General features: G+C 40.2%; 2 protein-coding genes across 2 annotated transcripts in view; one reads left to right on the top strand and one right to left on the bottom strand.

Annotated features, from left to right (window-relative positions):
* Positions 1–13,926, bottom strand: part of LOC126383947 (ectonucleotide pyrophosphatase/phosphodiesterase family member 2-like) — a 78,770-nt gene extending 64,844 nt beyond the window's left edge. The window contains exons 1-6 of the mRNA XM_050034713.1: positions 13,742–13,926; positions 8,492–8,594; positions 7,514–7,663; positions 3,536–3,661; positions 3,376–3,436; positions 3,006–3,103 (exon numbers count right to left, since the gene is read on the bottom strand). Of these exons, the coding sequence (XP_049890670.1) occupies positions 3,006–3,103; positions 3,376–3,436; positions 3,536–3,661; positions 7,514–7,663; positions 8,492–8,594; positions 13,742–13,759 (556 nt within the window). The 5' untranslated portion in view covers positions 13,760–13,926. The remainder of the gene's footprint in view (positions 1–3,005; positions 3,104–3,375; positions 3,437–3,535; positions 3,662–7,513; positions 7,664–8,491; positions 8,595–13,741) is intronic.
* LOC126383971 (collagen alpha-1(XIV) chain-like) overlaps positions 1–16,044 on the top strand; it is an 849,933-nt gene that overhangs the window by 726,021 nt on the left and 107,868 nt on the right. The gene's annotated exons all lie outside the window — the stretch shown is intronic.

Genomic DNA, 16,044 nt, shown 5'->3' with positions numbered 1-16,044 from the left:
TGCTGGCTTTTTATAGTTGTGGTGCACGCGCTTAACTCCAGGTGAAACTACTCCGAGTTGATTAAACTGATTCAAATCAGCTGTTCTGGAACCGGAAACTCAGAGTTTCCTATCTCAGAGTAGATCAACTCAGAGTTCAGGATTAGACTCAGAGTTTGTTGAACCTGCTTTGTGAAACGGACCCCAGGTGTTTGATGCCAACAATGCTTTTCTGAGAGTGTACGGGGTGAGTTTTAGTGGATATAATAACGGTTATATTATTATAATGTTAATAATTACAACAATGATGATAGTAGTGATAGTTATAATAATATTATTTATAGTTGAAGAAAGAACAATAATAATAATTATAACAGTAGTAGTATTGGCAACTGCTTGCATTAATAATAATAAAAATCATAACAATAATAATAATAACAACAATAATTATCGTATTAAAAATAATGATAGTAAATAGTAGTAGTAGTAATTTCAATAATGATGATGCCAACTATACTTCTTGCAAAAATAATAATGATGGTAACAACAACAGTCTGGAGGAAGAGTGGAGGAGGAGGATGAAAGAGGCCACGAAAGAGGCCGCACGGGGCTGGCCCGTGGTCACACACACCCTCCAATGCTCCCGACTATCTCCTCCATGATGTGACACACCCCCTTGTCCTGTATCTTTATCTGTGTTGTTGTTGTTGTTGTTGTTGTTTTGTGTGTATGTATGTGATGCAGAGGACCACTTACAAATACTGCTATATTCAAGGAGCTGAGTGTTTTCAACGGAAAGTCGCTAAACTTTCATTTCAGTATCTCTGATTGTCATAGCTTGCTACGTCCACTGTTTGTCACAGCTGGGCGTGCATCCAGAATTTGTTTTTTTATTTTTTGTCAAAAATCATACCTTTCATAAAGCTGTATATTTTGTTGTTCTCAGTGCTCCTATCTTTTACATCTCTTACAGCAAATCCCCCACAATCAGAGTTTGGGGCCAGGTCGTTTGCTTTCCCTATAGTCTTTCAGAATGAGTCTCAGTGCTTTGCTTTGTGAGGATAAGAGGTTATCCAGGTCATCTGACGGAGATCCAGGGTCTTGCAGCAATGTTGGAAATCTGTTCCCAGTTTGGACACTTTGTTGCTGTGGAGGTTTGTTGCCAACTCCTCCATCCATCAAGAGTTCAAGTCATAATCTGAGCTTCATGGGGTCTCTAAATTAAGTTATTTTAAGGGCAAAAATAAATAAATAATTATCAGCCGTCACAGTTGCACTTTCCATGAGAGACAGAGAGACTCCACTGCTCATTGCATGGTCCATGAACAGTTGTATCAAGTAAATGATTGCAACATTCAATATTACGATAACGTTGGATAATGGCCTACTTGTAGTGGCTTCTTCTTACAAATGGGCTCTGACATTCACTGCTCATGCAGTCTAAACAGGCTGCGTTCTTCAATGGTCAGTACAAGCTCCAGAGCGGATTCTGGCAGAAACTGTAAGTTTGAAGTGCCATGTCATTGAGCTAGTTTCCTGTCTCTCTTAAGTAGCTGTCTGTTATTCACTCACTCTACAACAGGAAACAGCACTTCAAAGTTATTTTAAGCTTTTGCACACTCTGGTGGCTTGGTGATGCAGCCATATCATCTTCCTGTTGTGGTCCGGGAGGCAGACACCGTCTCCACATTTAAGACTAGACTTAAGACTTTCCTCTTTGATAAAGCTTATAGTTAGGGCTGGCTCAGGCTTGCCCTGTACCAGCCCTAGTTAGGCTGACTTAGGCCTAGTCTGCCGGAGGACCTCCTATAATACACCCGGCACCTTCTCTCCTTCTCTCTCTCTCTCTCTCTCTCTCTCTCTCTCTCTCATGTCCTGTTACTGCATCTTGCTAACTCGGCTGTACTGCATGTCACTAACCTGGCATAATGCCAGATGCCTCCTGCTGCTGCTGTTATCATTAGTCATACTTCTACTGTTATTATACACATATGATAATTGTCACATATGTATACTATCTACTACTACTACTCTCTCTCTGTCTCTCTCTCTCTCTCTCTCTCTCTCTCTCTCTCTGTCTCANATACTTCTACTGTTATTATACACATATGATAATTGTCACATATGTATACTATCTACTACTACTACTCTGTCTCTGTCACTCTCTCTGTCTCATTGTGTCATACGGATTACTGTTAATTTATCATGTTGATCCGTTCTGTACGACATCTATTGCACGTCTGTCCGTCCTGGAAGAGGGATCCCTCCTCAGTTGCTCTTCCTCATGTTTCTACCGTTTTTTTCCCCGTTAAAGGGAGTTTTTTTGGGGAGTTTTTCCTTATCCGCTGTGAGGGTCATAAGGACAGAGGGATGTCATATGCTGTAAAGCCCTGTGAGGCAAACTGTGATTTGTGATATTGGGCTTTATAAATAAAATTGATTGATTGACTGATTGATTGATTGATATTGTCATTCGCAGAGAACACGGTGCGTAGTTCTTTTAGTAATTGATCTTGTTAATAATGCTCATTGCATTCAATTTTTTTGTGTGTGTGCTTAAAATAACAATTGATGGTTATGTATTAGGTAGATGTATGGTTTAACTGCTTTCATGGGAGCTCAGAGCCCTTACTTACCAGAGTTCAGCTCCCTCTGGCTCCCACCTAACTTGAAAACCAGCTTCCATCCTCATAAGCACAGGGGTTGGACAGTACTGCAGACCAAGCCAACAGCCTTGGAAATCGCATCCTCTCATTTCCCAGGGAAATTATTAATTTCTAGGCTTTGCACCAAGAAAGTTCCAGAGAGGACGACGACTTGCAGATTTATTTCCGAAAAGACATCCCTTCTTTTTCTAAGTAGTCTTGCTTGTGTCAGTTAGCTATGTGTTAGTCCATATTTAAGTGGGCTGTACAATATGCACGAGAGCTTCTCTTAGATTCACACAGTTACACAGATCATGACCTCTACAATCACTACAACTGCATTCAGGAGATGAAATACAAGAGAAAGTAAAGCACACGTACTGAGTTTATGTATGTTGGGGATGACAGAGCTGCCTTTCTTCAGGTAGGAGGCTCTGAACCCGTCAACAGACAGCATGATGAGGGGAGGACGGATGAAGCTGAGCAGAACAAGGAAAAATAAACAGAATTCACAGGTGGCATTAATACCATGTGAAAAGATTATTAAGCTTGACTGGATCCTACTGAAGTGCTCCTAAATGGTGGTAAAGGACTGATTTTTCTTATATTTGCAAACTTACACTTTTTCAAGCTTAAAAATCCCTATAGTTTTACCCACCTGCTGTAAAATGAAACAAAAACTAAATATGCATGGATAGTATTAGTATACACACTCTTGTGCTGAACAGTTTCATGTCAGTTTCAGACTCACCCTGCAGGACATTCAGCGGTCTTGATCTCCTCACATTCTCCATGCACCCATGAAGTCTCACCTCACGTGGAAACAACAGCACAGAGTCATTACCTACTTTCATGCACATTAATTCTCAAGCTGTGTATGATGCTATGTACAGACACATCATGATGAGTACCTTTACATAGTGACTTGTAGTTGGAGCAGCAATCTCCTTTCTCCAGACAGTCATCTGAACAGCGACAGGCGTGGTTCTCATTCCTCTCCTCCCCGCAGCGATCCTGCGTGCACTCAAATCCTCCCGCTGAGACACAGGAAGGAGGAAAGTCAGTACATCACTTCATGACAGTCACCTCACTGCTTTAAACAATACAGTGATGCTTTAAATCCATATGGCAAAAATCTCAAATGAAAACATTAAACTGTGAGTTAAATCTCAAGCACATAAAGTCTGTAACAACTTTCCAATTATAAGCCAATCAGGCGTTGTAAAATCCCAAGTAGCTTGTGGTTGTTGAACCCACTTGGGGAGATTTAGTTTAGTGTTGGAAAATGTCCCAGTGTTGTTTGCTTAATGTTTTCAAGATGAAACTGTGGTTACACTCTCTTCGCCTGGCCAAGGTCTAAATTAGCATCAGATGAAAATTGGCATTTTGGCTAACTCCAGGACAGTTGCCCTTTGTTCATGTTGCCTCAGCTGCAGCAGAGAGCTCTTATCATGTTGTGTACACTGAGCTTTACTGAGCACTGGAGCTACTGTAGTAGGGCAGTACAGTAATGCAAACAAATTAAGTAGAAAATTTACAGTATCACTATACTACTGCTTACTGTTACTGATATTATAAAGAGCAGCACCATCAATACATGTGTGAATCTGTTTAAATGTGTCTACAAAATGTGGAGATAAACTTGTTGCACTGGGTGACATATTTACTTTATATAGTGGTCAACAAAGTCAAATACACTCAAACAGCCCAAAACATTTCCATTAGTGGAAATGTGCGGCAGCTTCAGAAACTCAACTCAATTCAAAAACATGTGAAAAATCCAAAACAAATACAACGGACAAAGGCTGCAAATAAGAAACATGCTGCAGAAAGTTAAAAGAATACATTAACAGCAAACACACTGCAAATACAAAAAAATGCAGAGTCAAAAACACACACACACACACACACAAATAAGTGCTGCTCCTAGTGATGAAATTCTAAGGAAATTCTTAGAAATATGATGTTTTCTAAGAATTTCCCCTTAAAGTTAAGACTAGGGCCTGGTACAGATAAAAGTTACTTTTAGAAGGATTTAGAGTTTCTTAAGCAGAGCAGAAAATGGAGAAATATTCTCCAAACACTGACTGACAGTGAGTTAATGAAACACCACAGATTAGATGGTGCTGGAATGTTTGTGGTCGATCTCCGTAGAGATGCGTTACCATCTCCCACCCAAAGCAATTACACTATAACGCCAGAAATTACAGTGATTACTACACAGAGATATTTGGCAACTGGAAAAATGCAGCAGTGATGATTTAGGTCTGTCTCAACCTTCCATCAGCAGAGTGATCACACAAACAATTTCAACGCTTTCACAGGCTCATATTGTGATGCGGTTCATTTCATTTACGGTGTCCACACCTTGCAGGCTCACAAAAGGACAACCAGTCACATCTGTAAAATCAGAGTTGGGTATAACTGTTTAAATGTACTTTGATTACTTTTTGCAGTAACGAGTAACCTAACGCGTTAGTTTGCTGTTTGAGTAATCAAATACTTAAGTACATTTTCAAACAAGACATCAGTTACTTCTGTAACTTTTAGAACGCTGGTCCTTCAGCTCCGAAACAGCACTGACTGTCTTTTGGTTCTAATAACAGCAATAACGTTAAACCTATCAGTCTGAAAGAAGCCACAAAGCTTGTGGCTCGCTATTTGGTAGAAGAAATGCTGCCGTTGTCTACGGTGGAGTCTAAATAGGTGGAGGAGGGCTCGCTGACAGACAGGTCAGACTCAGGACTTGCATTATGTCGCTGACAGACAGGTCAGACTCAGGACTTGCATTATGCCTGGTACACACTACACGACTTTTCTGCACGTTCTGAAAGTCACTATGTCACATTACACGATTGTGGAGTCATAAAATCGTGCCATGACTTGGCCGACAGACATGACACACTACACGATTGTACTCACCAATTATCCCTGGTCGTCTTTCATGACGTGTGTGATGTCATCGGGTTATTCTTGTCCTATTTTAATTACTTTCACTATTATTTGAGTCACTGTCAGAACTGTGTCTGTTCATGTGTCAGCCGAAATGTTGTTGTAGTAACGTAAAAAGCGTCAGCAGATGGCAGGAGCTACATTTGAAGCGCCTTACGCAAACATTCAAGTTACTGTATCTTCCACAGGAAGTTCTGACAAATGTTTCAGAATAAAAGCCTATTTAGAAAATGGAGGGATTCTCTCAGCCGAGGTTATAAGGGGCTTTTAATTTGAAACAAGTGTTGAGTTTGAAATGACGGTGCGATATGTTAACTTTACAAAGACAACGGAGCGGATAAAAAGTAAATATATAAACACACAGAGGGATTAATAAATAACGGACCGTCTATAATGTAGTTTGTTTCAAATGAAGCTGGGAGCCTCTGCAGTTGTGGTGAGTAAAAGCCCCGCCGCTATTTGTTAATGTTATTACTTTATGTCCGACCGTGAGGATGTACCATTGTTTGCTAGCTTGATGCTAATGACAGTAACGTTAACTCAGCGGGTTGACAAAGTGCCTCTGCTGTTTCACACCATCATTTCCCCCTTTTACTCTGTGTGGTAACATCCCTAGAGGAAATATTAAAAACGCTGGGGTGTTGTTGTCATACAGTTGTCTACGGCAGCAGATCGTTCTGTGTTTCTACTGGTCAAAGTGACGGCTGTGATGGGAGAATTGGATCTCAGTGAAGGGCAAGTGGTCCATAACTTTAATTTTGGAGACAAAAAATGTAGGCTTAGCACCCTGTGGTCCATTGCCCAATAGGAAATGTAGAATACTCAAAGGTACTTTAAAAGTACTTGAGTTACTTTTCTCAGGGAGTAATGCAGTAAAGTAACTGGTTACCTTAAAAAAAGTAACGCAGTAAAGTACTTTGATTACTTTTAAAGTACCCTTACCCAACTCTGTGTAAAATACTGTGTCACTAGCAACAGGGTCAACCACACCTCCTCAGTAAGGTAAAAGTTTCTGTTCCTTCAAAAGAACTTTGCTAAATCACTCCAAAAATCTAACTCCTTATTGAAATTTTAGATTTAGCCCTAGTATTTTGCAATATGACAAAATAGCAACAGATTTCTGTAGCTACCTAGCATTAGCGGCACCAGCTGCGTTGCATTTGTTTTGGAGGTTTGTGTGTTTTTGATTTTGTAATGTATTTGTTTTTTGCTTTGCAGCATGTTTTTTTAGTTGCACCATGTTTATGGTGTTGTATTTGTTTTGGATTTTCGTTTTAAGTTTTGAATTGGCTTTGTTTGTGAAGCTCCAGCACCTTACTCCTTATGGAAATGTTTTGGGCCATTGTAGCGTGTTTGCCATTTTCAGCCACTGTACTGTCATTACCATGAAAACACACTGTAGGTTAGTTGACTCAGTTGTACATACACCGTCCTGCTGGCCTAAATACTCATGAGAGCTCCTGCAGCGAGCTGCCATGCAATGTCTACGGAAAGTTGTTGCTCTGAACTGCTGCCGTTTGATTCTGGGGCGAAGTGCGGCCAAACTAAAGGTACTGTGACTCCCGTGACATGCTGACCTATGTTACAAAGAGTTTCTTCCAGCCTAGAACACATGAACGCACCTTCCAGCTGCAGAAAAATGTAATTATTGCAGTGATTCGCACTTGGAATCGCCACTGCTTAGTGTGTTTTGAGTGTAACACATTGTTGGTTTTGAGCTTTCCAGTGACTTTGTTGACAATAAGAAAAAGATGAAATAACAGCCAGCGTTATCATTGAAGATATAAGTAAATAGACTACAACAAAAACTTCATCACAAAAAGCTGTTTTTGTGAGATCTTATCAAACAGGACAGATGACACAGCTTCCTCGTTGGAGATAATATGTTGAAGATAAAACCAGGAGAAGTGTTTAAGGCAGGGTAACATCACACTGACCTGTTTTCAGGCAGTGCTGGTCGAAGTCAGAGCAGCAGCTGTAGTAGGTTTTACACAGATTGTCACATCTGCATCCTGGAGGTTTGGCCTCCTCCAGCTCAAAGCACCTCCCCTTGCAGGAGCCCGCTGAGCTGACCCACTCTGAGACGACTGGAGAGAGGAGAGGGGCACAGTCAGCCACAACTGCTGCAAACATACTTTATGTACACAAAGTATTCATGCAGGGTAAAGGCCATTAACTACAAACAGCACACACTGCATATAACTACCAGCTGTTTTTTAAAGCACTCCACAGGAAGCTTATAGTTTCAGTTCAATTTAATAAACGATAAAACAAACAGAGAGCGGAATAATAGTCTTTCTGTTCTGTCAAGGTTTCATTATAGTAGCACATGTTGGGACTGTTTTGTTTTGTTTCTGTTTTTTGTTTGTATCTGAACTTTGAGTCCTGGCTGCCAAACAGTGATGTTTTTATTTAATGCATCAAACAAATGAATCCATCTGATCCTTTTTCCACATCTGCGTTTGCTTTTTGGTCGTTTCCTAGATTGGGTTTTATTCTACTTCAACATAAGTCATTAATGCAGTGGTTTTCTGCAGCATATTGTTAATTCTAAGATGTCAGAGCATCAATGTATGCACCAAAATGATCTCTGCTTGCAAATGTAGCTCCAAATAATAATAAAACAATAAAATAAAGCAACTAAATTTAACTGTAATAGTTTTAAGTCTATAGGTTGTACGTAATATAGTTTTAATGGCAATGTGGAACACACTGAAACCAATGGATGTCTGGACAGAACAAAATCTATCCACTCTTGTAAATGATTGGCAATAACATTAAGCATTCTCACATTTTAGGGCTACAACACGTAAACCACCAGTTTGATCATTTGAAGCATGCATAATCAGCTTTTTGTTTTTAAAACAGCTGATTTTTTTCACTTGTCTTGAATCAAACATGGAGGCTGTTCTCACCTTTAGTGTGAGGTGGGTTGTCTCCTCCATCTGCAGGTCTACTGGCATGAAAAACATAAGCTCTGCTGACATCAGTTCCCCACAGACAGAACGCAACCACTACCTGCAGAAAAACCACAGACCGCACATTACAAAAACATAAATTAAATGAATGAATGTTTGTAGTCTCCAATAAGCAAAATCTCATGTAGGTTAAAGGTCAGGATCAGCAGCAGCTCTGGGGCAATTAGCACTTCTGCAGAGTGCCCTCTCTCCAATATAATGGCACTAGATGTCACTCGGCTTGTGGTGGTGCTCAAAGCACTAAAAAAATACATTTGAAAAACTCAACAGCAATGTCAACAGAAATCATGACCTGGTTACTCAAGGTAATCCACAGACCTTGTTGTGAGCAGTTTCATGTAGGAGCCATTTTCTTTCTACTAAACTACAACCGCCAACTGTATCACGGTACAGAAGGAAGCATGCCAGCTACTCATGGATGAGAGGCTCGTGACAGGGCAAGATATAAACAATACTGGTGTCCTCTATGACTGAGCTGCAATGTTAGCTAGCTCAGTGATGTTAGGTGAGCTAGCAGATGCACTCTCCACTATACTGGAGAGAGGGCATACAGTCCAGTTCAGTTTGGTACACTTTTCTTCTGTTTCCACTGTGAAAAGTTGTGGATGGTACCAACAGAACCATTCTGTACCGCCCCCATTTTTGGTAACCCCTCTGTTGGGTTTACCTAGCACACAGATCTGGTACTAAAAGGTCGAGCTGTGAACACTGCAGTCCATTGATTGGTCACTCTGCTCAGGGCTGAGCTGTGGCTGGTTTTGAGGCTCATGTAACTACTGTTCATACCGTGGAGAGTTTTATTAGTAAACTGTAACTATAAAATGAAAGCATGTTTTGCTGCCTCTTGCAGCAGCTGGAGTCGAAGAAAAAAGTAACTTAATTCAGTGGGCCGACTTTTAAGGTGGAACATTTACTTGTAATGTTACTCAGTGCATGAGGTGATGACGCTATAACTTTAGTTTTTAAATGACATACACTTTTAGTAATGAGTGGATCTTCAAGCGTTTCTGTATATTAATTTCGATCTGGTTTATTTACTGTAAACGGTGTATATTCTCACTCAGAGAAAATAAAAAGCCTCGCGGAGCCTTGTTCCTGTGGGCTACAGCAACAATAAACCCCTGAGCTTGTAAAGCTTAAATATTCCATGGAGAGAGACTCTCACTGCAGCCTATTCTATTTTGTTCTGAAAATGTTACTTTTGGTTCCAAAACCATACCTAAAGTGTTTGGTGGAAACAGGGCTTAACACTCTGCAGCTCGCACCAAAACAACCTGGAGTGATAAACAGAGCTACAGGTAAGAGGGAAAAATGAATTTTTGATTTAAAGGAAACTGTCCCTTTAATGAGAAAATTTTCAAAAATAGTGTCTGTAACAGTGGTCACTGTGCTACCTTGTTGCCCTTACTAGGAGTTTGTTTTCTTCACCTCTCGGACACAATCATGTTCACATCTCAAGAGAGGGGTCAGAGGTCAACAAGCAGACAGGAATGGCAACCCTTGGAAAAGCTGAGTGTGTTGTGATTCTACTCCTTGTTTAGCTCAGAGAGAGGAACCCGGCACTGACACACCACAGATAAAAATTTACATAACATGCTGCACAGAGCTGATTAAGATGTTCACATCAGCATCATACTAAACAGCTCTACAGTGCCAGACCCAAGGTGTAACTGTGAAGTCAACATGTACACATATATCAGCAAGATTAGTTTTCCGAGGTCAACATCATTTGTGAGATGTCAAAATATATCAAAGTCTCAGTGATGTCAGAACAGAACCTTCTTGGTATTGAAGAAATAATGATAAACAGACAAAGACAAAATTTGGATTTATAACAAAACAGTTAGACAAGAAAGTTCCTAACCAGCTCTCACAAAGTGATGTTGTCTCAATTCAACCACCTGATTTTCTGTAACAGGAATTTAAATTTTTCCTCAAAGTTAAGGATGTAAACAAAGAGAAAAGACAGACAATCTGTGGTGCAAATTAAACAGGTCACTGACAGCCTGCTTACAATTATTTTAACTATCTGTCCATAGATTATAGAATATCCAGTGAAAAAATATCCAAATTCAATGTAATGGTTTTAAATTTTGTCGAAGCAAAAGTTCAAAACCCAAAAACGTTTAATTTATAGTGACACAAAGCTGAGAAAAACAGGAAATCCTCACATCTGACAAGCTGAAACCTAAAAATGTTCTGCTTGACAAATGACTTAAATGATTATTTCATTGGCAAAACTGATGGTGATTAAGTTTCTGTCCAGTTCTAACCCTAAAACTAAGGAACACTCATCCATGCTCCTTTCTTTGGGAGTTTCCCAACAGCACCCTGGCACATGATTTAATTCAGTATAAGTATGAAGCACAAGAAAGAGCGAACAAAAATATTTTTGCAGTGCTATTCAGCCCAAAGATCTACAAACTTTTAAAACTCAAAAACAGAGAGAGAGATACAGTAAGTGCTCAGATTTGATTTAAATGATATATATGTTTGCCGTCTGTTTACTATTTAGCTTTGGACTAATATTCTTGAGAAACCTCCTAAAAATCTGTCAATAACCTCTGAAGTTCCCTGGAGCACATTGAAGAACCAGAACCACTGAATTGAGCAGGATTTGCATCTGTAGTCCCTCTCTAATCTCTATAAACAGATATCTACATATGTATGCAGACTCTGTTGGTAACAACAAGATTGTGGTATCAGAAGCATTCTGACTTCCGTTAGTACCCTGAGTAATACTGATCAATCATGTCTGAGCGGGCATTCATTGCTTGCACATAAACAGCCCATGTGGAGAGCAAAGGAGGCGGAACACATTAGCAGAAGAGCAACCTCAGAGCCCATCATTTATAATGTGCCGACCATTTAGCTTTTTATTTGCTTTTAAGAAATGTATCTGCATTCATATGCAGATATCTGTTTTTAGAGATTAGCCAAAATGTCATCTGGACCTAAAACACCTTGCCTCCCTTTGTCTCAAGATGCTAATCAGATTGTAAACAACGACCAGCACATGGAAGAGGAAGTCTTGGCTATCCACTGCCTACACATAAACCCAAGCCACCAGGAATAGTGCTGGCTTTTACGCCAATTTGACATAGTGGCTAAACTGTGGAAATACAACCTCCAGGTCCATCCATGGGACCCACAAAGACTTGTTTCTAAAGACTTACATTGTGAAAGACACTGGGATTTGATCCATTCCGTCCAGTAACATTTTGAAAGTCTAGAGGAGCTGCACAATTAAATAATTTTATCTCCATTCAAGTTAGCAGTGGGCAAAACCAGAGGTTAGCTGCTCAGCTGGTGAAGGCATGGATGTATTCAGAGACCTGGATACAACATTGGCAGTGGGACCGCGTTCATTCCTATGAAAGTTGCTCAGTGGCACATGAAGACAAAAAATCACTTTTTCCACAGTATGAAATTACCCAGATGACTGGTGCTGTTTCACTGAGCCCATAGAGCAGGCGCACTAGACTTACATGGCCAAGCAGCCAAAATCTGCTGGCCAAGCAACTGACTTCAGGTTTAGTGCTCTGCTAACTTGAATGGGAATAAAATTATTTAATCTTGCCGCTCTTTTAGACTTTTCAAATGTTTTGGACCAAATTCATTAAATCCTGATAGCAGATCGAATCATTTTGTGGGGTTGTGACACTCAAAGAAGTTTATCTGCTGACTTACAGATGTCTCTTTCCCAGTGTAAGTCTATGGGAAAAAGTCTGGGCCCAATGGCACCACATGATGGACCCCATAAATTGCAATACCACTGTTTGGCCACTATATAAAATGGCTTCAAAGCCTGGCCCACTTCATGGAGGTCTGGGGGTAAGTCTCTATTGCGCTTGTTCTATGGGCTCAACAATATGGAGGATCCAGCTAATTTCAAACCCAGGAAGTCAAAGTTTTCTGACCTCATGCACCACTGAGCAACTTTCATAGGAATGAATGGGGCCCACCTCCAATGCTGTATCCAGGTCTCAACACCAAAACCTTCAAAATACTGACTGTTGCCTCCAGGGGCTAAATCAGGCTTATAGCTGAGGGGTTCCAAAACTGGTCCTCCCCTTAGAAACAGTGTTTCCCAACCTGGGGACCAAGACCACCAAATGGGTCACAAGATAAATCTACGCAAATTTTGTTGTTCTTCTTGTGCAATGACAATAAAGTCTACTCTATTCTATTCTGAGGGGTAACATGATCAATAAGTGGATAGAGGAGAGCTACAAACTTTTTTTCAACATAAAAGTCTGTGTATTTTTTTATTACTTTTCTCTACAAATTCCAATTTTCTGCTAGATAAGTGTAACTTTTAAGGATAGAACGTTTGAGAACCAAAGCTCTGAAGATCACTTGGTGAGACGTGAAGCACTTTCAGCTTGAATCTTAACATGAGTCAGTGAGACTGAGTCCTTCATGGCCAGGACATATTGTAATTCCATGATCCCTTCCCATTGGACATTTTCAAATACTAGATTTAAGGCCGTACCTTTAGTATTACATTTGGAAAAAAAATATTTTTAAATGTCCACTAAAATCTTACACATCTTATACACTCTTACAGATAATAATATTATATTATTGAAGATTTTTCATTTTTTGAATACATTCAATATATTGACCCAATTCATCAGCAATGACTGATGTGCCCTCTCAGGTGTCTTACAAATCATTCTACAGTTCTTTATGATGATGATGACGATGGTGATGATATCAAACCCATGCCCTGACAGAAAGGAGGACAGTACATAGTGTAACTACTGAATCTACAACTCACCTTTAGCTCCCCCAGGTAAACAAATCTGTGTGTCACTGTTGATAAGTTAGCAGTTCCCGGCAATACATCATCATCATCACCATCATCACTATCATCATTATCGTCATGCATCTTGTCCCATTGACGATCAGACCAAAATAACAGCAGCCAGTCATAGCTGCTTCATAATTCATATTCCTGCTCAGTTATGTAATGTCCTTTCTCTTGAGGTAAAGCTTCCAAATTTCAAAGCTTGCATTGATGTGAGGCAAAGTGCAGCTCTCCCACTCGCAGGTCGATACATCAGTTCTGCAAGAGCTTTTTTCCGGGGGAGGGGGGAAGAGAGCTGGGAAAGATTTCCAAATTAAAGCTAAAACAAAGCGACATGAGAATCAAACAACAAAACTGTCACAGTCTTACCGTACCAAATTTCCCAATAGCATGATCCAAACAGCGATTTAACTTCTAGCATTCCCTCTCAAAAAAAGTGAAAGCTCAGAAAATGTGACCAACGTCCGGTAGAAGCTCCTCTGTGCGCCTCCGCAGATCGATGGAGCAGAGCGCAGGGGTCCAACTCTCTCAGTGTTTGCCTTTGCTTTGCTTTGCCTCTGCCTCTCTCGGTCCTGAGCCAATAAGCATGAAGTAATGGTGACAGCTGCGCTCTGGTACAAGAGTGCGTCAGGTCGGGGTGACGCTCCGGAGTCCAACACAGTCAGCAGCAGTGAACTGATCAACCGGAGAGGGAGAGGCACTCTGAGGGAGAAGAGGGGCTTTTCTGTCAGGCGTAAAGGAATAGGTTTAACTGGCCTTTAGGGCAACTTAGTGACAACATAGACACCAAAATCATCCATGTGTCCCTAGTTGATACGGCGGTTCATGCAGAAACTTTATAGGCTTCATATTTGTAGAGGAACTCTCTGCTACTCACTAGGCATATTTAGACAATGTAAAATGCCATAGGCTTGTGCTAATAATGTTAGCATGTTATATTTGTTTGGGAAAACATGTTTAGTATTAGACAGTTGTTTTGTCAGTGAACCTTGTGAGTTATAGGAACAGAATTTTGTAATATTACCTTTGTTACATGCTGCTGTTGACCCTGGCTTCATATGAGTAGAGGAAAAGTCTACTAGCCGCTAGGCAGATTTTTATGATGTTAGGTGCCACAGACTGGTGCTGAAAACATAAGCATGTTGTATTTGTGAGGGAATTGTGTCTAGCAAGAAGCAAGTGCTATGTCTGTCAATGCTGCGAATTATAGTGAAGCTGATTTGTGTACTTGTGTTTGAAACGGTTGCTATTAAGCCATGTTTAATGTGTGTTTAATGTGAGTTTTAGCCCCCATGATACCTTGTGTGCATTAATGGCGTGACTTCTGGTGCTGAACCCAAACTGGTATTTAAAAATGTTAGCGGTATTGAAGCCAATCCACCAATCCTGTGTCTTCAAGCGATTGGGAAATAACACATGTGAAAGACACCAGCTGCTACACCTCAGACAAGATAATGTGTTTACACCTGTGTCATCTCTGACAGCCATCTCAAAGCGTTGGGTGGTTTTCTTTTTAACCAAGCACATTAGCAATTAGCTTGCCTTGCTAGGCAAGCTACATGGGTAAAAATTAAAGGTGTCCAAGCTAGCTCACAGTAAACATCGACCTCTTAAAGATGATTTATGATAGTAATATAAAGTAGTAATAAAAGAATTAACTTTAGGCGCTAATTTTATCTGATTATTTTAAAAAAGCAGTATTTGCTAATTGGAGGCAAATAACTTTAAAAAAGAACTACAGTTTTGTGGTCTCATTTGTAATAATTTCATTAAATTCAGTGTCCTGTATCATAAATTCAGTGCCCCCATGTTGAAAAACGTCCCAGAGGAAACACTGATGTGTGAAATATATAGTTATATTGTGGTTTTAGCTGGCTAATGTTAGCATAAGAAAGGTGGTAGAGTTGCCATTTTGTTTAATGAATCCCTCCAAAGTAAGCAAATGTATGTTCCTAAACATCTACAGGCCGCGTAAGTACTGTGCAAACTTTTTTGATGACTTTGCTGAGCTGCTGTCCATAGTCTGTATCGACTCTGAATGTGTAGTTATTGTTGTTGATTTTAACATCCATGTTGACAATACCCAGGACAGAGGCACTAAAGAACTGTGTTGTGTCCTTGATAACCATGGACTGACTCAGCATGTGATGGTGCCCACACACAATAAGGGGCACACTCTGGACTTAATCATCTCCAAGGGCCTGAATATTTCTAAGGTTGTGGTAACTGATGTTGCTCTCTCTGATCATTCCTGTGTGTTTTTTGAGAGTGCTATCTCCATACACACTAATATTCAAACAGAGGTAATCACCAAACGGTATATCACTGATAACACCAGTGAAATATTTATTCAGACTTTCCCTTCCTCACCCGCTCTCTCACCAGTGTGATNCACTAATATTCAAACAGTGGTAATCACCAAACAGTATATTACTGATAAGACCAGTGAAATATTTATTCAGACTTTCCCTTCCTAACCTGCTCCCTCACGTGTCTCAGTCAATGAGCTTGTAGAAGATTTAAGTTCTAAAATTACAAATGTGATTGATGCCATTGCGGCTACTAAGTTGAAGGTGGTCTCTGGTAAGAAAAGATCTCCATGGAGAAATGCCACGCTGGTCAGAATAGAAAAAAGAGAGTGTCGAAAAGCTGAACGCAGGTGGCGAAAAACAAATCT

The sequence above is a fragment of the Epinephelus moara genome, chromosome 22 (assembly GCF_006386435.1).
Source record: "Epinephelus moara isolate mb chromosome 22, YSFRI_EMoa_1.0, whole genome shotgun sequence".
Classification (NCBI taxonomy): Eukaryota; Metazoa; Chordata; class Actinopteri; order Perciformes; family Serranidae; genus Epinephelus; species Epinephelus moara.
This window is presented reverse-complemented; position numbering and strand designations above follow the sequence as displayed.